A 23,274-nucleotide genomic window follows, 5' to 3' on the forward strand; every position below is an offset into this window, starting at 1 on the left:
GGGAGTCAACAGCTCCTCCTGGTTTAGTATCATTAAACTTAATTCCTGCAACCAGGTCATTTATAAGAACATTAAAGAGCACTGTCCCTAAAATTGAGCCCTGGGGAACCCCACTGGTGACTAGGCACTAGCTTCTTAATCTTGAGAAGATGAGAGAATTTCCTCATTTGCTGTTGTGCTGGTTTCAGCTGGGGTACAATTAACCTTCACAGTGGGTATCACAAGGCTATGTTTTGGATTTGTGCTGAACACAGTGATGATTATATAGAGATGTTTCTGTTGTTGCTGGGCAGTGCTTGTACAGAGCCAAGGCCTTTTCTGCTTCTCAAACTGCCACAGTGGCAGGGAAATTGGGGGTGCTTGGGAGGCTGGGAGGAGACAAAGACAGAATAGGTGACTCAAACTGGCCAAAGAGATATTCCAGACCATATGACATCATGCTCAGTATATAAATTGGGAGGAAGAAGAAGAGGGGGGGAACATTTGGAGTGATGGTGTTTGTCTTCCAAGTAACCATTATGCATGATGGGATCCAGCTCTGCCAGAGATCACCAAACACCTGCCCACCCATGGGAAGCAGTGACTTAATTCCCTGTTTTGCTATGCTTTTGTGTGTGGCTTTTGCTTTCCCTATTATACACACCCTTTATCTCAACCCACAAGTTTTCCAGCTTTTACCCTTCTGATTCTCTCCCCGATCCTGAGGAGTGGGGTAGTGAATGAGTGGCTGCTTGGGGCTTGGTTGCTGGCTGGGGTTAAACCACAAGTGATGTAAACCCTGCAGGGTTTGAGGTTTAATTCTATGAATCTTCATTTGGAAAGCAGAGGGTAAGGATGAATCTCCTTTCTTGTGCCATGTCCCTCTACCATTAATGAAGCTTTCTAGAATGGATGCTGGATCAGTCGAGGAGCAAAGAGTCAGTGCAGTCTAGGCAGCAAACATCATTTATAAACCAGACCCCTCTGGAAATCTAATTTTCTCCCAGTCCCAAAATTTCCTGTGACATTTTGGGAAAGCCTATGCTGTTCAGGGCGCACACACATCACTTAACAGAGACCCAGCCTCATCAAGTTAAAAATCTGATACAGTCACACTGATGTTTCACCCCAAATTCTGGAAAATCAGCAGCCACATCAGACCAGTGCCATGCAAAGGCAATTTACTCTGCTTTTACACCTTAGCTCTGAACAGAGGCACTGTACATGCCTTGGGAGTCTCCATGTTGTCCTGAACATGAGCTTGTTATCTGGTGCGCAGTTTGCACACCGAGATGAGGCATTTCTATTCCTGTATTTCAATTTCTATTTCTTTATTCTTGTTTGTGCAGATTAGGGAGCTGAGTGTTAACTCACAAAAGGCTGGCCTCCAAATAATCAAAGTTTACACTATTTATACACTCTAACAAGCAAAGGCATCAGCATTCATCTGTTACAAATTACACAACTTTTTTATTAACTAGTACTCAAACCTCTATTTGATGGTTGTGTATCTTGCTTCTCATGGATATTAGTCTGCAGGGGCAACTCCTCCAGTTGAGTCTGGCATCTCTTCTGAGTAGGTGGTTAATGGGACATGATCACCCACTCCTGGAATTACCTTTCCCCCAGTTACTGCTCAGTCCTGCTGACTTCACTTCTGGTGGTTTTCGTTCAGCCAGCCCATTCACCTTGGGATTGTCTTCTCCTTAAAACAAAAGATTAGCCACGTGTACAATGTTCACAATGCAACTGCATTATCATAACTGTCCAGCCACAGTTACTGATGAACAAACAAAAAAAAAATTCCAAAGTTTGACTCAAACCCCTATTCAAATCTTGAGGGGTTCAGATCGGGAGGGGCCTGATGTAAGCTTGGTTTTGGCTTATACCACTATACACAAAATCACAAGATTGTTTGGGTCAGGAGGGACCTCTTGAGATCATCTAGTCCAGGCCCCCTGCCAAGGCAGGGTCACCTGGGGCAGGTGCCACAGGAACATCCAGGCAGGGTTTGAATGTCTCCAGAGACGGAGACTCCACAACCTCCCCGGCATTATGTTCCAGTGCTCTGCCACCCTCAATGCAAAGAAGTTCTTCCTCATGTTGAGCTGGAACTTCTTGCGTTTTAGTTTATGATCACTGCTCCTCATCCTATCACTGGGCACCTCTGAAAAGAATCTGGCACCATCTTCTTGGCACCTGCCTTTGAGATATTTTTATGCATTAATAAAATCCCCTCTCAGTCTGCACTTCTACAGACTGAACAGGCCCCGTTCTCGCAGGCTTTCCTTGTAAGAGATGTTCCAGATCCCTAATTATTATAATATTGTCATTATTTCATTCCATTATTTATTTATACAATTAATTAATTCCTATTTATTAGAATAATTATATTAAATTCTATTAGTATATATAATTATTACATACATTATATATCTTACATGTCTAAAATATATATTATACCATATTTTTTTCTTGTATGAGGGTAATTATTTTCATATTTTTATTATTATTACTACTACTACTACTGCCTTTGCTGAACCCTCCCCAGTAGCTGCTTGTCTTTCTTGGATTTTCTTTCCAAATCTGCATGTCTGCACTACTTTGTGCACTCCACACGATCACATCAGGCTGGCAGCAAATAAACACTGAATTATGTAGGTTGGAAAAGATCTCTGAGATCTTTGACTGATCCAATATATATACGATGTATGTGTGATCCTAGACCCTGTCTTTGAGTGGGCTGTCACCGGGGCCCAGCCAGAGCTACCGTGCCTGCAGAGCAGGCAGGTGGGCAGGGAGCTGCCCAGGGCCACACCGGACAGGAGCCGCTTCCCACTGCTCCCCTTGGGGCCACCTTGTGCCTTTGAGGGGCTGCACAGCAGACTACGCCTGTCCCTCAGGCGGCCCTGAGGACGCCTAGGTGATGCACCGCAGGCCCAGCCAGCCTGTTAGAGCATATCACAGGATGTGTCAGGTTGGAACGACCACAGTGGGTCACCTGGTCCAGCCCCCTGCTTAAGCAGGGCCATCCCAGAGCACATGGTATAGGGTTGTGTCCAAACAAATGGGGCAGCTCCAGAGAGGGAGACTCCACAGCCTCTCTGGGAAATCTGTTCCAGTGCTCGGTCACTTGCACAGTTCTTCCTCATGTTCACGTGGAACATGTTGTGCATGAGTTTCTGCCCATTGCCTCTTCCCCTCTTCCTCAACACCACCGAGGAGAGCCTGGTCCATCCTTTCGGCACTCGCTCCCCCCCCTTAGATATTTAAGCACATCGACGAGGCCCCCTCTTACTCAGCTCTTCCGCTCATCCCCTCCGGCAGCGAGCACCTCCCCGCCCCGGAGCCGCTGCCCAAGCCCGGCCGCCTTTTCCCCGCCCCCCTCCCTTCCGCTCCCCCGTTTCCCGCCGCCGGAAGCGGCCTGGCGCGCGGGGCCTGCCGGGATTGGGCGGGCGGTGGAGCGGCGCGAGCGCGCGGGCCCGCCATCGATGTGTGGCTGCTGTCCTTGTGTCGCCGCCGTCACCGCCGTCGCGATGCCCGCAGCCATGAGCCCCGCCGCGCCGACCGCCCAAGAGGCGCTGGAGAACGCGGGCCGCATCATCGACCGGCAGATCCAGGACGACCGCTGCTACCCGGACTTATCGGAGCTGCTGGCGGTGCCGGCGCCCGGTGGGTGATACTGTGGCTCGCGGTCCCTGTGGCCCCGGGCCCCGCCGCGGGGCGGCCTCGGCCGGCGCGGCTCGGCCGGCCACGCTTGCGGGCTGTGGGCCCTGCTCGGGGACTGGGGCCGGGTTTGAGGAGGCGTCTCGGTCGCGGAGTGAGGCATGGGCCGTACAGTGTCCGCTTCAGTGCGCGGATCAGAATTGTGGATGTGAGCAGTGCAGGAGGACTGGGCTTAAAGTGCCTCATGTTCCTCTAAAAGGTGAAGAAAACGGCCCTAGTTTTAGGTTCTTCCTATTGGGAAGTTCCGTGCAAAATGCTCTTATGGTAACCAAGTGCCCACCACCACGCCTAAGTTACAAGCAGCCTGGAAAGCTCTCTTAAGCTTCTTTGGCTTTTTTTTTCTTTTTTTTTTTTTTTTTTTTTTTTTTTTTGTCTGCAGCTTTGTGTCACACTTATGATATAAGGTGTACTTTCTCCCATCAGATATTTGTTTTGTTCTCCTTAACACGTGGAGGCAGCATTTCTTTCTCCATTAGTGCCGAGTGCCTGGCAGAGTGGGCTCTGAAGAGATATTCTAGTCATATATATGCAAAGGTGGCTGGATGCAAACAAAGAGTATCTGTGTTCTGTTGTGCAGTGATGTGCATGGCCACAGTGTAACTGCTCTGGCAGCGTCGTGGATACACAGCACATAAAACAGTGGATGTATGTGGGTGTTTTAAGTCGGTACTGGAAGTACAGTCAGCTTTTCTAGGTGAAGGAATATGCTTCTGGCTTGTTCATGTGAATGTCTGGCCATACAATGAAAAAAGCATTGGAGGGTGTAACAGAAAAAAGGGGGTAAAGAGTAGGCTGGGGTCCAGGTGAGTTGTAGTAAGAGTTTGTTTGCAAATCTGTTTGCTCTTACCTGATTTGAGACTTAGACGTATTGTTTGTGGCTTTGCTCCTACAGAAACATTTGTCCACACATATCTTTTGAGTAGTGATACTTACATGTTTACTTCATACTTACATTTACTTCAAGTTTCTGCAGCATCAAGCATCAAGACTTTTTTTGTTGTTGCTCTTTCTTGCAGGTAGCCCTACTATATCTGGTATGTCAGATATGGATTATCCTTTACAAGGACCAGGTATGCTGTCGATACCCAATCTTCCAGAAATCAGCTCAGTCCGCCGAGTCCCACTTCCACCAGAGCTAGTGGAGCAGTTTGGACGTATCCTTATGAAAATATATGTCATAGATTGTGTAAGAAATAATATTAGAAACAAACTTCTTGCCTCCATATTTTTCTTCCCCAGTCTTCTTGTCAGACTCCCAGCAAAAAACTTGAATGTTGTTTAGGTTCTCTTACCAACACTCTTAAGTGGTAACAAGGTATTTGTGTAGAGTTGTTGGTGGAATTGGTTTCTATATGAAGAATTTTCAAGTATACAGTTTGTGTAGCATATTAATGATTTTTTTAAATGCTCCGAAGAGGACCTTGCCTTTGCTACCCAAAATGCATTTAGTCCTTACATCAGCAGTGCTTCAGATATGCAGTGCAATTGTATGATGGGAGTATTTCCAGAGATCAGCAGAGCTTGGCTGACCATTGACAGTGACATCTTTATGTGGAACTATGAAGATGGGTATGTAGAGAATGCATTCCTGATGTTGTTTTATTGGTATTGTACCAGAATTAAGCAACTGCAGCAGTGGAAGATTGTTTACTGGCAGCATAGAGATGTGCTGTTCAGTTTCACTGATCTTAATTTCTTTCAGGTTTTACTAAAACTTTTGAATACTGAGTATTCAAGGATGTGTAAGAGTTAGTAATATTGCTGCCAAATCATCTACAGATGAGAGAAAGGAAAATGTATTTGCTTCTGGTTAGACTTTGCTAATATTCTGAAGTTACTTCTGTACTTACACAAAGGCTTTGCTTGTGCTGAAAAAGTAGATACAAATTACGCTAATTGCCTAACTTTTATAGATTCAGTAAGTACTGAGATGCATATAGAGTGACCAATCATTCCCACAATGGTGAGTAATAGGGCATTAGTATTTTGAAGTATTGTAATTGAAGCTCTCCATCCTTGCTTATTTTATGGATGGGTAAAACTGAAAATAAGTTCATTAGATTCTGAAATGGCTTTGATAAATTTATAGTTTGCATGTTCGTTTCTTTATTTGCCCCCACAGTAAGCATTTGTGTAGTAAGAATTGCTTTGTACATATTGTTGCATTTCTTAAAACGCATAAAGTTCAGATTAGCTACTATCTATACATTTACATTGTGTCAGAGTGTATTAAATACATTCCCCAAAGAAAACAGTGCTTCATGGTGTTAGTGATAGATACTGGGGAGGTAGTTGGGAATTTTTGCTTCAGATAATTTTCATGGGAGGAAAAACCCCCATGTGATTTCCTTCTTTTGACATTAATCAGTATTGCAGATGCTGCGCTGTGTAATTCAGAGTAGACTATATGAATTAACAAAATCCAAAAAAAAAAATACCGCAGTTGGATTTCATGTTTGAAACTCAACTATAGGAGCTGCAAGCAGCTCGAATGACCTGCTTTCACTGAAAGATGTAGATGGCTTCAGAGTGTTAAAAAAGTATTAATAATTTTAAGTATACATTGATTTTATTTACTATGTTATTATGTAATGTTGTATGAAAAATTTCATGCAGTTTTTCGTTTACTTATTGACAGAGGAGATCTGGCTTATTTTGATGGCCTCAGTGAAACTATTCTGGCAGTGGGCCTTGTAAAGCCAAAGGCAGGTAAGGAATGTTATGACAGAGATTAGAATTGGACAGTACTGAACCTTCTGTGTATTTTTTTTAGTCTTTATATATATATCTGCATTAATAGTTTATATAAATATTACGATTAAAATACAAAGTAATATAAAAACTAGAAGATGTTCTGTGTTTTATATATGGGTAGATATTAACATGCATATGTGTTTAATGCATGGATGTGTCACTTGGTACTATGGTTTAGTTGACATGGTAGCATTCAGTCTCAAGATTGGATTCTGTGGTCCTGGAGGTATTTTCCAGCCTCAGTGATTCTATGATATGTGAAAATCTGTGTTTTGTGTATGTGTATATATGTACACACAGGATATATGAGTTTGTTTTGATTCTAGAAACACTATGAAATTAATTACAAGCCAAAAATAATGTATAGTTTAACAGTTATTTACACTGATAAGCTTGCATTTTTTTGCCACATCATGCTTTAACATTTGTACGTTTATAAATTTACATATTCAGGTGATAGTTTCCATGAGATTCTGGTTTATAGCCCTCACAGTTATTTCAGTGTCTACTGCTTAGATAACATTAAAGTCAAAGTTGAACTGGCAAGTGAGTTGAGTTTAAAAGAAGCATGTTGGTAAAAAAAATGTCATTTAAAATATCCTGTATTTAATGAAATGGAAGTTGAGCTGCTGGCTGATACTCCTTTCTAATTCTAGAATTTCACAGATCATTAAGCTTTACAAGTGATTGCTCTGTCTAATCAGTTGATGTGGCTTTCCAATGGATTTATTTGCTTACATCATTCTGATCCGAGAAGCAGGGTGCAAACTAAAATTTCTTTTTTTATTTAGGTATCTTCCAGCCTCATGTACGACACTTACTTGTTCTGGCTACTCCTGTGGATATTGTGATTTTAGGGCTTCATTGTTCTAATATACAGTCAGGTAATTCTCTCTTCTCCCCTTATTCCCAGTTGTGTATTAACAAATACACATCAGTTTTATTAGTAGGCACTCAAAATATTAAAAAAAATCCCCATGTGCCAAGTGCCTTTCTAGTTTTTAAATCTTTAAACCATGTTACAAGCAGGGAAGATAATTTTTATGGTGTGCGCACTTGCTGGATCATGGACTCCATGAGACGCATTGAGTTTTATTACTTGCTGATTTAATGTAAAAAGAGCTTTTGAAACAGGTTAATTAAACAGCATGTTGGAGGGAGAGAGAAGACAGGAACATGAATCTTGAAACTGGTGAATAGGGTTCATTAACTTCATTGGCATTTGTACTCCAACAACAAAAATTGAGAACCTGATAACATGTTTTTATGCCGTGTATACTAAGAGAAAAAATTGTTCGGTGAGAGTATGAGAATTATACTACTTTTTTTTTCTTAATAATATGTCAATGTGAAAGAGAAAACAAGTAGAAACCTGTTTTGGACTTGCTGTGAATTGGAGGAGAGAACAGTCTACAGAAATTAAAAACAATGCATTTCCTTCCTTGGAAACCTATGTAGAATGGATTTGTTACTCTGCAGTTCACACTGGACAAAAGTTGTTCCAGAATGTATTCAGTAACTATGAAATTTGCTGTAATTTTTTCTGGTTTCTGAAATGTTTCTTATCACAGACCTGTAGTATTTATTAAAATAGCTTAAAAACTAAAGAGGATTTATGTTTGTTTTTTTGTTGAAGGTACTGGATCGCTCAATGACAGCATGTCTGGAGGAATGCAGCTGCTACCAGATCCTCTGTATTCGCTCCCTACTGACAACACGTACATCCTGGCAATCACATCTAGTGATAATGGGCGGATCTTTTTGGCAGGAAAAGATGGCTGCTTATATGAAGTAGCATACCAGGTGACTGTGGGTTTTACACTCAGGTTTTTTCATTGTTTCACTGTTGTGGGACCTCAGCAATAATAGTTCTAAATCATGTCAAGTTTGCGGTCTTTTTACTTCTATAATTGTGTTGCATGGCTTGGTTGCACAACAGCTTAGGGTAGATGCATTTTCTTTGAAGAAGTAGTAATTATGTGAGGAATAGCAGTGCAGTTTTGGTGAACTTAAAAAATTCAAATTGTGACATCTGCACACTTTTTTTAATGCAAATTTTTCCTTTTAATTATCAGTGTTTTCTTTCCATTGAATAATGCATACTTGTTAAGTCAGTAGTTTGTGGTTAGATCTTTACTTGTTGTCATGCTCGTCCTTTTAATGACTTTTTTAATATCGCATCTAGTTTGGATTTTGTTTTGCTTTTTCTTTCAATGCTGTATTTCTTTTAAATTGTAGGCTGAAGCAGGCTGGTTTAGCCAGCGCTGTAGAAAAATCAATCATTCAAAGAGTGCGCTGTCGTTTCTTATTCCTTCATTGCTACAATTCACATTCTCAGAGGATGGTAAGTACTGATGTTAAAGAATTAGCCAATAACTTAATGCAAAGTTTTAAAATAATACTATCAAGAAGTCAGTCTGAATATTTTGCTTACTCAGAGCATTTAGTTATTGTCAGTGATACTTACAGTGGTTGATTATTATAAAAGAGCAGCACAAATTCTGTGTCTAATTCAGGATATAGATAGCAAAGCCTGAAAAAATTGACATTTCTGACTAAAGTTAGTTATCTGTAGCAAAAAATTAATATGTGCTTAGTGGGATCACCATGAACATGGAAAATCTGTAAGTGGATAATCTTGCCCTCTTCTACTGCTTAGTGAAAAATTATTTTGAAACTATACAGTTTTTTGCTCTGGGGTTTTGTTGTTTGTTTACTAGCAGTTGTGTTAGTTGATTGCTGTTTTAAATCACTTACAGCAGCAGTCTTGTTTGAACAAAACTGCAGGTTTTTTAACTCAAAATTCATTATTTTTTTAGATATTCTGTCCTAAAATTGCCTTCTCAAGTCCAGTGTTGATTGCTGGTTCTCTTTTTTTTCTCCCCTCTCCAGATCCTGTAGTTCAAATTGCCATTGACAACTCTCGAAATATCTTGTACACTCGCTCAGAAAAAGGAGTCCTGCAAGTATGTGACTTCTTATGATTTTTTGGTCTGTTACTAATGTGTGTAATAATGTACAGATATGTTCGTAAGTTTACCTCAATACCTGAGAATTCTCTGTAGCTATGTCAGGCCCTTATTCCTGTTTATCTTCTTGTAGCAATGTGTGTGCTGAAGACTTGAAATACTTTTTTTTTTTGAGGAAAGAGTAGCCTCAATTCTATGGAAACATGGGTATGAAATAAAAATGCAGCTTGAGTTGCTTCTTGATAGGTGGGGCTGCATTTGTTAATTCATTCATAAATCACTAAGTTGTGTTATTGAATTGCAGGTTTATGATTTGGGGCAAGATGGTCAAGGAATGACCAGGGTTACTTCTCTTTCACAAAATGCTATAGTTTCTGCTGCAGGGAGCATTGCCAGGTATGTTCATGACAATTACAGTATTAGAGGCTTCCTTTAAGGCCAATAGTTTCACAATACGGTTTTGAATAATGTTTATCTATTTCTTTGAAGTAAAAGTGTGTTGGGGGTTTTTTGTTTTATTTTTCAGAACAGTTGATCGTTCTGTATTTAAGCCTATTGTTCAAATAGCAGTGATTGAAAATTCTGAATCCATAGACTGTCAACTACTAGCAATTACACATGCAGGTAAAAAAGCAGTGCTACCACCCCTCTGTTTAAACTGATAAATGGTATCTGCACAGTTTGTGATTTTTTTTCGTCTTTTGTTCAGGTGTCCGACTGTATTTTAGTACTTCACAATTTAAACATCCAACAGCTCGTCCTTCCATGTTAACTTTGGTTCATGTCCGTTTGCCACCTGGATTTTCAGCTTCTTCGAACGTAGAGAAGCCTGCAAAGGTTCACAGAGCTCTTTATAGCAAAGGTAAGCGGTGGAACATGGCTCAGATGAGATTATCTTTTGTGTAACCGTCATTATTACATTGATCTGCATAAACATCAGTTTTACCTTTTAGATGGCAAATGGTGTTAAAAATAACCTTTTGAAGAACCATATGACATACAGACCCAGGAGATATTATTTGCTATTCAGATCTTATGATAATGACTGAAAGATTGAGTTTTGCTAATTTAGGAATGAATTAATGAGTTTGCATTTAATGCGTGATGATTGCTTCTAATAAGGACTTACTATTGCTTTTCTTGCTAGGGGTCCTGCTGATGGCAGCTTCAGAAAATGAAGATAATGATATCCTGTGGTGTGTCAATCATGATTCTTTCCCTTTTCAAAAGCCAATGGTGGAAACACAGGTATAAAGCAAACTTCTGTATGATTTTGATGAAATCTAGCTATTATGTTTTCTTTCCTAATATCAGATGCCCAAATAATACTGTCTGCGAGAAATAAGTAGATCTCAGAAAACTTCATGAAGAGTTTGGAAACTCTCACAAAGCTGAACAAGTCTCTCTTAGTAGGGATCCTTAGTTCAAACATAACTTTCCTGGCTTGATGCAAGCTAAAGGTCAAAAACAATTGCCTCAACTTCTAAGACTTGACTTCTAATTAATGTATTTGAGAGTACTGCTGTCTGTAGCAATGCTGCATATTGTGCACAAGCACAGAAAAACATGGTCCGTAGTCCATAATGGTGTTTCTTGATCAGGATAAAATTTGATAAAGATTGTTTAAAATGTAGATGCTAGAAACTTGGGGATTCCTTATTTAAACTTATATGCCATGTCTTCATTAAAATCCACACATGGTTAATCTCTTTATTTTTTCATGAGAAGGGGTTCTGACTTTCATTTTCCTGACTGTTACAATAAGTGTGTTTGTAATAGAGGTTTGGAGGGGGTTAGTTGCCTTATGTGTCAGTTCAGAGACAATACGTATTTCATCTCTGAAAGAAGTTTCAAGTCTCCTGCTGAAGTAGGGGAGTGACATGTCAAAAATAGTGTTACTGAAGGAGTTGGAGTGAATGGAGGGGCTGTATAAGTTAAAAGCTTCAAAGTCAGATTTTGATTTATCTGCTGTTTTAATTAATAACTTTAAAAGGAACTTGATAGTTGCTTCAGATCTCTTCCCTGCAAAAACTTACACATAAATATCCCAAGTGCCAACCTCTTTTTTTCTCAAGGCATTTGGCAGTAACAGCTGGGTTTCCCAAATAAAACTGTAGTGTGTTCTTGAGCAGCAGTTCTTCCTTGTTAGCATACATAGTTTTATGGAATGTCTTCACAAGTGTGTGTCTCTTCCTGACATTCTATATTTGAAGTACTACTGCCAGCTGTGAAAGTTTTGTAAACTTTAGTGATTCAGTTGCAGCTTTTCTTGATTCTTTTAGAATTCATTTAAATTCAGGATGCCTATGGTACTTACCTCTGATATGGTTAGTACATGGTTGCTGTTTATATTGTAGCAGCCTTACTTTGCAAGTTGTTTTACATTTAAATGTAAAACAACTATTACATAAACAACTATTACATGATACTACTAAACATTTTACTATCCCCGTGCCCCAAAAGAAGCAATATATTATTCCCTTTCTCCTAAAAGCAGCAGTGTATATATAGCTGTAAATTTGGTGGTAAGTTTCTGTTGGACAGTACAAGAACTTGCTTATTTTATTTGAGTTTTCTTATGTGAAAAGCAGATTCTATTCTGTGTAATTTTAAGCAGTAAATAGTAAAATATTAACCATGGATGTGCAAAGCCCACGTCTGTGACCAAGCTTTGGATAATATCTTATCTGTTCTTCAGATGACAACCCGTGTTGATGGACATTCCTGGGCTCTTTCTGCTATCGATGAATTTAAAGTTCAAAAGATTGTAACACCACTAAATAAAGACGTTATTCCCATTACTGATTCACCTGTTGTTGTGCAGCAACACATGCTGCCACCTAAGAAGTTTGTTCTGCTTTCAGCCCAGGTGAGTATTACTTTTCTTGGTACAGGTAATCAGAAGAACAAGTATAAAATTGGACAACTCATCTAAACCTGTACATGATTCGTTTAAGATACGTTTTAAGAATTATATTGTGAACATGAATCGGAATAAGGAAGAAGATTGCTGAAACTATCTATACCTATTTTAAATTTAGTCAAAAGTTTTTAGACTAACTTCTCTTATACAGTATATCAATAGTATTTGTTGCTTTCCAGAAACACTTGCAGATACAAATCATCTGGAAAGTGTTTTCAGCTTCAGTTATGCTCTTGATTATATGAAATTGAAACAGTCACTGTCTGTCCAGAAAATACAGTAAGTTCAAGTAAATATTGTTGGCAGTTAAAATTTGAATTAATAATTTTTTATTCGTCATAGAAGAAGTCCCAAAAGGGGTTTTTTGAGTGGGTTTTAAAAAACAAACCCACAAAGAGAAAGAAATGAACTTTCCTAGTTTTCTGATTACATTTAGCAATATTTTAGGCACTCAATATCTTGACCAATATGCTATTTAAAACAAAAAGTGTTTAAATATTAATGTCTTGCAAACTCTAGACCTGCAAGCTGCATTTGTTTAATAGGAGCTGTTTTGTTGAGGACATTAATTGGGTCCTTTCCAATAGTTAGTTTGAATGCAGGGAAGGTGATTATTGTGAAGTCTTTCCCATGCCTTGAATTCTTAGAGCATTTTTCTTCCAGACAGTTTTCAGGATTTGCAAGATACACAGAGCCTTTCTTTTCTACTATACTTGTATATGCTTATATTCTATCCTTTGTGTTAGGGTAAGAACAGTAAAATTAACTCAGTTTATGGAGAGTTTATAGTCATTGCAGTACTTTATCTTTCATAGACTTACTAGTGAATGGCAGCTGGGCTTTGGGCACCAGGTACGTTTTGATCCAATGGTGCAACAGTGGAAAACTCAAAATGCTAAAGATAAACATCATGGAGATGAATGTGTTGGGGTGAAACACAGTAAAGACCACTTTATTCTCACTTGCTTTGTCTTACTTTTAGGGAAGCTTTATGTTTCATAAACTCAGACCTGTTGATCAGCTGCGTCATCTGCTTGTGAGCAATACAGGTGGAGATGGAGAAGAGATTGAGAGATTTTTTAAGTTGCATCAGGTAAGAGCTTTTGATGCATTATGAAAAATGGAAGATTTGTAGTCCTTTCGTTGTTGCTGCAATCTTCTGGTCAACGTTTCATTTGCCAGTTAAAGCGGTAATTTTTTCTATTGTCTACATATAGCTAAATTGTATAGAGAAATAATTTCTTGTTTTATGGTATCTAAAAACAAACATGTAGTTCACTTCCCCTGAAATTCCTGTACATCTTGTATGCAGAAGTCTAATGCAGTTCTTAGTTTAGAAAGAAGTTCATCTGAGAGCAGGAGAGGAAGAGTTCCTCAAAAAGCTGGATTCCAATCACTACAAGGGGTTTTTATATTTTGAAGGCCAGGAGAAATGTGTATAATTGGTCTGGGTATTTTTTTTTATTAGCAGCTGTTTTTCTTTAAGGTAAACAACAAACAAGGAGAAATTTGGTTATTGTAGATTACAGTTTTAATATGACTAGTATTGTGTAGTATCTATAGTGAGTGTTCATTGTAATAATCTGTTTTCTTGTGCATGGATAGGACATAATTGATATGTTATTAGAATATGCAAACACTGATTTGTGCAGGTGTTTTTTCTTGAAACACAATGGTAATTTATGTTCTTATAGAAATTGCATGAATCTTACTCAAGTGTCAGGCATGGAGATTGTTCCATACAAGGAATAGCACTGAGTTTGCAAAAACTGTATGGCTAAAATTTACCTGATACAGAGGATTAGCTTGCTAGGATTCACTTCTTGTCTGTAATGGGGAAGAGCCGATTTCCCTGGCTTCTAAATAAAATTTTGCAGGAAGTATTTACTGTTTTAGTTACTGAGGAATATAACTTCTATGCTTTTATCACCTCCTTGAGGTAAGGCAACACACTGACAGTGTAATATGCTCTAGGAGGATCAGGCCTGTGCCACTTGCCTTATTTTGGCCTGTTCTAATGCTGCCTGTGATAGAGAAGTATCTGCCTGGGCTACTCGAGCATTCTTCAGGTAAGTTTCAATTCTGTGTGTCATTCTGAATATTATGCTCAGGATCACCACAGCACTAAACATTTCTACAGACTTTTTAACCTGCTGCCAGTTCAGGGCCCGGTGACTTTTGGTTATAGGTGTTCATATTTTGGTGGTGGTGGTGGTTTTGTGAGGTGTTTTTTTTGGTTGGTTGGTTGCTTCAGCTGTAGTTGTTGTTTAGTTTTGTTTGTTTTTTCCAGTACAATGTGAGTGACAAAGTATGAGCTTCCACTCTGGAGGATTAAATTGCAATCCATATGTCCTAAGTACTGCATATCCTTGGTGTGGTGTATTGTCATTGGCTGCCTTAATGAAGTTGGTATATGCAGGGAGTTGCAAAATGGTTCGGGTTGGAAGGGACCTTAAAGATCATCTAGTTTCAACCATCCTGCTATGGGGAGGCATGCCACCCACTAGATCATGTTGCTGTAGGCCCCATCCATCCTGGCCTTGAATACTTTAATGAATGCAATATCCTCAACTTCTTTGGCCAGCCTCTTCCAGTGCCTCACCTACCTCACAGTAAAGAATTTTTTCCTAATACCTAACCTAAATCTCTTTGATCTTTTAGTTTGAAACCGTTCCTCCTTGTCCTATCACTATCTGCTCTTGTGAAAAGTTGCTCTTCACTGATTTTTATAAGGCACCCTTTAAGTCCTGGAACATGCTATAAGTTCTCCCGAGAGTCTTCTCATCTCCCAGCTGAACAACCCCAGCTCTCAATCTGTCTTCATAGCAGAGCTGTTCCAACACCCTGATGGTCTTCATGGCCTCCTCTGGACCTGTTACAGCAGGTCCAAACTCTTTCTTGCAGCGAGGACCCCAGAGCTGGATGCAGTGAGGGTGTGCAGGTGGGGTGTCACAAGGACAGACTGTAAGGGGAGAATCACTTTCCTCAACCTGCTGACCACTCCTCTTGATGCAGCTCAGGACAGCGTTGGCTTTTTTGGCAGATTGTTGGTTTATTTCCAACTCTTTATCCATGAGAACCCCGAAGCGTTTCTCCACAGGACTGCCCTCAGTGAGTTCTTTCCCCAGTCTGTGCTGTGTCTGGGATTGCCCCAACTCAGGTGCAGCACCTTGCACTTGGCCTTGTTGAACCTCACAAGGTTCTTGTGACCCTATATTGTGGGTCTCTTTGCTGTCCTCGCAGGAAGAGAAAACAGGTTTTGGTAAGATATGGCTGTTGAGAGTGAAAATAAAATGTGCAGCTTGGAGTGTTATGTTCCCAAAAATCTTTTTCCTTGCCAAAACTTATGCAGGTGTTAAAGTCAGTCAGCTGTTTTCAGTAGGTTGTGAACAGTTGCTCTTTATTAAACTCAATTTCATCACAAAATCTGAGACCAAATGTGGATGATAACTCTGGAGTTAGCAAGGGAAGACGTAGCAAAGTGCTCATGTAACACTATAGGATAGACATGAATAGAAATTACTTGTGGGAGGTAGAAGGACAGCCATGGGTCATCTCAACTGTGCCTTTCTTTCCACTTCCCTGTAGTAGCAAACCTTGAAAAGATACTAAAGCATAAGCCTGACTTTGAAATTGGTAAATTTCTCTTTAAAATGACACTGGGATTTTATTCCCCAATTTAGAAGAAGCACAAAACTTCTGTTAGTTCTCAAAGGCATGAAAATTGAATGGGCTGTGCGTGACATGTTGAGAATTTTTGGTTTTGCAAACTTTAGGTATGGTGGAGAAGCACAAATGAGATTTCCATCAGCTCTGCCTCCTCCCAGCAACGTTGGACCTATTTTGGGTTCTCCTGTTTCTGCAGGTATGTAGCAAGCATTTCATAGTTTTGGACAGGTTTTTTTCCCTTGAATATGTTGTGTTTTGTCTTCTCACAAGTACTTGTGTTCTTTTTGTCTGAAATAGACTGGGTTTTTTTCACTTACTGGCTAGTTAATGACAAGAGCTTTTTCCATTTCTCTTGAGTGATTTTTGGATTTGGTGAGGAGGTCTTGTTATCTGAAATTATGTGTCCATGTTGCATATACTCTGTTAAGACACTGTGAAGAAAGTATACATTTGTTATTTCCAGAGTCATTTCAGCAGCCAGAGAACAACTTATCAATAATATATTTTAGACTTCACAAAGCTTAGTTGGTTGCTGTGTAGCTATAACAGTATCTTCCTACAGTGTCATTGTCATACCTCTACAGATACTGCTTATGAGAAGGAAGAAGAAATTTGATCAAGAAATGAGCTAGTCATTTGGAATGACTTCTCCCTTTAAAAGCTCTGTCTTTAGCATTTGGTTTCTGCTTCAGTCTTCAGTGCCACCTACAAAGGACAAAAGTGCTTATTGTTTCTCCTCAGAATTTGATGCTTCTTGGAGTGGAGGCCTTTTTGAATTCTCAGATTCACTTACATTTCTTCAGTTGCTGTCCCTTAATATGTGTCACTCAATTCCATATTTGAAGGGTTTCTGAAAAAGAAATTCGTAATGATGAATTTGAAACTCTGATTGAAATACTGAATTAAATTAATTACTATTTTTTGTCAATAATTCATTTATGTATAAGATCCTCTACCTTTATCTGACATGTGGCATTTGATTTTACACAACGGACTTGGGAAATAAACTTGTTTGCCTGGAATTCAAAGAAATTCAATTTTACTACCATATTTTGACGCATACCCAAATTCCTAAGTATTGGAGAAAAATGTGCTGAACTAGGATGAAGTTTAGGAAAAGCAGTTGACCCTGTTTTTCAGAATTCTTAACTACTATTAAAATACTAAGAACAGTGGCTAGTTTTAATGAATCAGTGTCATCACTTTCCAACCCTTATGGTGTGGAACGGTAACAGTATGGGCAAGAGCTGAGGAAAGGCATAAGTATGTAAAATTAAATCTGAGTTTGAGAGAATGGCAGCTGTGGGAAGAACAGGTGCTAGTAGCAGACTAAGAATTAAGTTGTGGGGGAAATAACAGGAAGCTCTATAGTCAACAAGGGGACTCATTTTAGAAGTAAGTGTACTTTTCCCAAGTCAAAATGTTTGCATATTTTTGTCATTGTCATAAATGCCTCTTTCAAACCTAGTATCAAAGCAGATGTTTCCATTTTGCTTCAGTAACAGGTCCAGGTGGAAGATGGCACCATTCTTCTCCTTCTACTTTCTCAGTTTGCTCAAAGGGTAGAGAACTGTCATGTGAAATTAAGATTCTGATATTGTGGATGTCCCATGTGGTGGGTCAGACACTGCTAACAGAAATTCATTAAACCACCTCATAATTTTGCATGTGAAACTACATTACAATAATGTTAGCATTAAAAGGCCAGGTGCCTTTAACTTATTTCCATCTTTTTCCCACTGTTCAAAGTCTAGTCATGCATTTGCATGCTGCTTTTCTGCGAGTTTGTGCTTTGCTTGGCACACAAGACCGTGTGCTCTTGAGAATGCATTGGCACTGTGTTATCCTATGTGCTGTTATGTGTTGCCAAGTTGAGAGAACTGTAGGAAATTAGGCAAGAACTGATTCTTTGATAGACGCCAAATTTTCAGAATGCCGATTTTCTTGCCTTTTCTGTGATACATCATCTTGCTTCCTAATGTGGACATTTTTGTAGATGACCACACATGTTCCTGATATTTTGAGGTTGTAAGTTAGATATTCAGACTTAATTTTCAGGAGGAGATTGAGTATTCATGACTGAACTTGAGGCTGTGGACAGTCTCAGACTAAGTGTTTTGAGTTAGCAGTGTTGCTGTAGTGTTTGTCCATCTTCTCCATGTAAAAATAAAAAGTAATATTACCAGTGTTCAGCATTCAGAAGGTGAGGAACAACAAAAAGTATGCAGACAATATACCCAGTGCAGACAACAGATGATGTGCAGTAAATAACACATGAATGCTGGGAAAAAAATGCTGCTTCAACTGCACTTGAAGGAAGTGTATCCATTTGGTTCACTTGTGGAGTGTTCGTTGATAAGGAATGAGTGCAATTTGATACTTAACTGTAAATAAACTATAAATAAAACATTTAAAGTATTTGATTTAACAACTTTGCTGCTTTATACTTTATGTGTTAGATTGGGGGGGGGGTGTTTTGGACTGTGTTTAACAACCTTACTTTTATTTCTTTTCCCTTTTTAGGTTCCCCTTTGACTGTTGATAGTCCATATTCTAATCCTAGCATTTTGACATCTGGGCAAGGTAACACCTTCTTTTCTTTCTTTTTTTTTTTTTTTTTTTCAACTAGGCTTTTTTATTGGCATTCAAAGGAGTAATATTTACCTATTTTTACCCTAGGTTTACAACCTACTGCTATGTCAACTCCCATGTTTCCTTCTGGAAATTCCATGTCTCACCCTGGTACATCCATTAGTGGAATGATGGGCCCCGAGATAGTATTTTCTGGAAGACACAATGGAATCTGCATATACTTTGCTCGGATTATAGGGTGAGGTCTTTGTAAAAAGAGATTCTGTCACTCAATTTGTTTTGTAGTTTTTCTTTGCACTAATGCTTGGGTGCATTCTATATTAATAGCATTTAAATTGGAAATTAGTAAATTTTAATGTTGTATTTATTAAATACTTGTCTATATAATACATTGTCTTTGCAGCTCTTTTAGTAATAATACGTTCACTGAATGCTTAGGGATGGAGAGTTGCTTAGATACTGAGCCTGCAATCGAGTGCATAAACACAACTCTGAAAACTGAAGTTTTATTTTTCAAACCTATGTGTGTTTTAAACTCCTACGGAAGGACGAAACAAAAATGCAGAAGGACTTACAAGATCAAAGTCTTGGCTTTAAATAACTTCTATTAAGAATCTTTAATCAGAATGCTCAAGTCAGAGCAGTGAAGCAGCACTAAAGATTCTGTTACCTTGGATGCTCAGCCCTAAACAAACCAAGCAAGAACAGAACTCTGCATATGTTGGTGATCTCTTTGCATGCTGACTGGGAAAGAAATTTTTGTTACTACACTAATTTGTTTACACTCTATTTCCAGGGAATCATATTCATCTATAGTATTTGAAAGTGTCAAATTTAATTTAATCAAAGTTTTAAAATGTGGAATTTTATTAATGACTTATATTGTGTCATTCATAATTATATAATGGCTACTTTTTTGAATATTTTTCAATCAAAATCGTTTTCATCAAATATTAATAGTTTTCATCAAAATTAATCCTTATTTTAGACTTTTAACTTTAAAGTTTTAATAATTCTTTTTTAAGAAATTATACATAGAAAACTTGCAAAAATACTTGCTTAAATGACTTGGCTTTTAACACAAACTGTTTTGTTTTTCAGAAATATTTGGGATGGCAGTATAGTCGTGGAGCGAGTTTTCAAAAGTGGCAATCGAGAAGTTGTTGCAGTATGTAAAAGATTATTCTGTCTTCTTAAAAGTTTCTTTTAGTATTTGTCTTAAGTCCTTTTAAACTTCTGAGGTCCTTTTTAACTTCCATGCCCAGTTATAAACTGTTAGGTACAAAACCCATCGTTTGTCATGTCATTGTTTTCATAAGTGCTGAGCTCTTAACTGAGCATTAGTTGTCTTTTTAAGGTATTCTTTCTAATGTTACTTTCTAAGAAACCAAACTAATTTAATCTCTGCTTTTAATTGGCAATGTCCAGTTTTCTCCACGTTTACTAGATAGCACTTCCTTAATACTCACTTAGGGTTTCTGCATATGCCCTCCAGACAAACCCGAAAAATAAAATGCTTTAGTGGTTTGGGATAGTCACTGCAGTTATGGAAAGACACAAAAAAATTTCCATCATTTTCCTAACATCTTGCTGTTTCACTTTTTGTCCATGATCAAAATAAAATCTTTTCTGGCTGTGGCTGTTGGTAAAATCCTGATCTGAGTAATTTGAGCACTGCAAATTTACTGCTACATGAACTTTTCTCCTCCTACCTCCTAAGGTAACTGGGAGACTCTGGAAGACTTCGGCAGTTATACTCTGTGTTTTGGCAGTGCTCAATCCTTGTTCTAGTTTAGAGTTGGAAGTAGTAAAGCATAGCTGATTTAGTTATCAGAGGGGCATCTTGAATACAGTGTATCTTCAGAGGACTCCTGCCTCTTCACGTGTGTGCCGCCTCAATGAATGTGGTATAATCGTGTTGTGTTCTAGAGATCTGTTACTAACACACAATTTATTTGTTGTACCCTTTTATTTGTCTTTTCAGTGACATTAGCTTAAAATGGAAATTTTTTGGAAAAAGAAGTGGGAAAACCCAGCTTTCTGTAAAGAAGTTTGCTTTCTTTTGCAGATAGAAAGCAGTGTTCCATCCCGTATGCTGGAATGTGTGCTACAAGAACTAAAAGGTTTACAAGAATTTCTGGATAGAAATTCACAGTTTGCTACAGTAGGAGCACTTGGAAACCCAAGGTATATTAACTGTGGTAAATTTACATGTGGAATTTAATGTCCAGCTTTTGAAAAACTACCATATGTGTTTGTAAAGTTGAAGTGTTTGTATGATCTCCAGCTTCAATATTCAGATGCTAAAATTAGTTTGTTAGATTCATCATTAAAAGATTCAGTTTTTGTAATCATATTAGCGTTTGTTGGGGTTTTTCTTAATTTGCAGTTTCAGCACACCAGCCAATCTACAGCAGAGGCTCCTGGGTTTTATGCGGCCTGATGGTGGAAGTTCTCAGCAAGTCCAGCAAGAACTCCAAAGGAAATATCATGGTACGTAATAATTTTTGAACAGAAAGTATCAGGGAATGATGCATTTGGATGTTGCCTTTCTCACTTTTCTTATGAAAGCCTCTGAATAAAAAGGCCTTTTTTTCCACACAAATTTTACGTTATGCCATTTTTTTGCACACTTGTCTCTGTTTTTTCCTTCCTGATGTTCTCCATTATGGATAAGGTTGTTTAATCTCCTCACAGTATTTAGTAGCTGCACACCTGTTTATATTTACAGGATAGCATTTGTCAAGCAGTTGTTTTGTGAGACAAGTGAGCACAATTCCTATTAAGAAAATTACTGTAGTGCAGATTTTCAAAGGTACAGTCATTGAAATGTCTACAAAATTTTGTTTAGAAATATGACGTCTGTCACAAAGCCCATTTGAATTCTTGTTCTCTTATAGTGCAGCTTTTCCCCAGCACTTGCAGGCAAGCTGGGAAGTGTTGCAGCTGCATGTATGGAATTAAGGATGTTTGTGGTCCATGTTAGTATAATCCTGGATTTTTAATAGTGCAGATGTAAAAGTTTTATGTAAGTCACTATGTAGGATTTGGTTGACCTTTAATAATTTTATTCTTTATTTTTATTTGTTACTAAGTTCATAAATCCTTTTGGGTTGCTAAATGACACAATGTAATTATTGTTACCTCATCTGTGAAGTGTAAGCACTCAAAAGTACACACATAAATTGTTGCAATTACGTTCCACCAAGTTACAAGTATGAACACATTATCCTTGCAGTTAATAGAATACATCCTACCAGATTTAAATGTTGTAGTTTTTGGAATAGTGTAGACAGTATTGACCACAGTTGTTATCGTAATTGTTCTCTCTACAAGTAAATACAGGTCAGAAATACATTTATGATAGCTATTTTTGAAAAAAAAAAAAGTAAAAATTTAAGGCTGATATGTAAATCTAGTGCATTCACAGGAAACCATACTTCTTTTTCAGAGCGTCTGACTCCTTTGTTGCATAGTTTGAATTAAATGTTAACAGATTATATTTGTTTTGGGGCAGAGTTGACATGGTGGTTATCTCCCAAGAGAGCTAGACAGCATTAATCAAGAATGGAAAAGAAAAAAAAAAAAAAACAAACCAGAAATTTAAGGAGGTTGTTACAGAAAAACCTCAAAAACTTACATGCTTATTTGAAATATGTAGAACAATTATGTGCTGGCAATCTCTGCTTTTTCAGCTGAGGCACAGCTAACTGAGAAGAACTCACTTCAAGGCATCCAGCAGCTTGTTCGCAAAACCTGCCAGGCACTGGCTTTATGGAAGTTGCTATGTGAGCACCAATTCAGTGTTGCTGTAGGTGAGCTTCAGAAGGTAAGGTCTGGATCTGGATACAATTTTAATTTGTTTGTACTTATCACCTGAATTTCTTTTGCTATGTAAGTATTCCCAAAGGATGATTATTTGTAAATTTTTATTCAGGTTACAAATGTTTAAGAGACTGATACGTAGTATTGACATAATCAGTCAATTTTGTGAAATTGGAAGTGTCACTAGCAAATTGTTTTAGTTTTATTGATAGTTAATACTGAATCTGATTTTATAAATTACTGGTTTTTTACCTTAAGCACATTCTGCAAAATGTGCTGAAATGAATAGACCAATATTTTCCAGCCAAGTGGTATTCACTCTTTGCCTTAGTGTTGATGAAAGATGGAGAACAATATGGTAATAGCGTCCTTCCTCTTCTGTGTAAGTGGGGTTCCAGAATTTACCACAGAATACTTGAGCCTGGAAGGAACCATTGGAGATCATCTGTCCCCTCTGCAGTGGGGTGAATAATCTAATTGACTCTCAAAGCAGGGTCAGCTAGAGCAGATTGCACCGGACTGTGTCCAGTAAGGATTTTAATATCTCCAAAGATGAAAACTCCTTGGTGTCTCTGAGCAACCTGTTCCAGTGTTGAACCACCTCTAGAGTAAGAAAAATTTCTCTTCCATTCAGGTGTAATTTCCTTTGCTTCAGTTTTTGACCATTGTGCAGTGTCCTGTTACTGGTTACCACTGAGAAAAACCTGACTCTGCATTCATTACACTTTCCCAAAAATATTAGTAAGATCCCATGTACTTCCCTCAGCCTCCAGGCTAAATGATCCCAGTTCTTTCAGCCTCCTGGTTTGTGAAGAAGGCAACTTGTAGAACTATGGG

General features: G+C 38.5%; 1 protein-coding gene across 2 annotated transcripts in view; it reads left to right on the top strand.

Annotated features, from left to right (window-relative positions):
• Positions 1–3,412: 3,412 nt before the first annotated feature.
• The window catches only part of NUP155 (nucleoporin 155), a 29,957-nt gene continuing 10,095 nt past the window's right edge, over positions 3,413–23,274 (top strand). The window contains exons 1-23 of one of the 2 annotated variants that reach the window (XM_042028470.1): positions 3,413–3,651; positions 4,722–4,859; positions 5,178–5,274; positions 6,344–6,414; positions 7,251–7,343; positions 8,096–8,262; positions 8,698–8,803; positions 9,352–9,425; positions 9,733–9,824; positions 9,955–10,052; positions 10,138–10,290; positions 10,576–10,676; positions 12,127–12,297; positions 13,334–13,444; positions 14,326–14,420; positions 16,128–16,216; positions 17,520–17,582; positions 18,544–18,603; positions 18,700–18,850; positions 19,714–19,780; positions 20,681–20,799; positions 21,002–21,105; positions 22,308–22,441. In XM_042028470.1, coding sequence (XP_041884404.1) covers positions 3,471–3,651; positions 4,722–4,859; positions 5,178–5,274; positions 6,344–6,414; positions 7,251–7,343; positions 8,096–8,262; positions 8,698–8,803; positions 9,352–9,425; positions 9,733–9,824; positions 9,955–10,052; positions 10,138–10,290; positions 10,576–10,676; positions 12,127–12,297; positions 13,334–13,444; positions 14,326–14,420; positions 16,128–16,216; positions 17,520–17,582; positions 18,544–18,603; positions 18,700–18,850; positions 19,714–19,780; positions 20,681–20,799; positions 21,002–21,105; positions 22,308–22,441 — 2,535 coding nt within the window. In that variant the 5' untranslated portion in view covers positions 3,413–3,470. The remainder of the gene's footprint in view (positions 3,652–4,721; positions 4,860–5,177; positions 5,275–6,343; positions 6,415–7,250; positions 7,344–8,095; positions 8,263–8,697; positions 8,804–9,351; positions 9,426–9,732; positions 9,825–9,954; positions 10,053–10,137; positions 10,291–10,575; positions 10,677–12,126; positions 12,298–13,333; positions 13,445–14,325; positions 14,421–16,127; positions 16,217–17,519; positions 17,583–18,543; positions 18,604–18,699; positions 18,851–19,713; positions 19,781–20,680; positions 20,800–21,001; positions 21,106–22,307; positions 22,442–23,274) is intronic. The other variant, XM_042028471.1, reaches the window with a different exon arrangement.

The sequence above is a fragment of the Corvus kubaryi genome, unplaced genomic scaffold, assembly GCF_017639235.1.
Source record: "Corvus kubaryi isolate FWS band 111438036 unplaced genomic scaffold, C.kubaryi_AGA036_p1.0 37308, whole genome shotgun sequence".
Taxonomy (NCBI): Eukaryota; Metazoa; Chordata; class Aves; order Passeriformes; family Corvidae; genus Corvus; species Corvus kubaryi.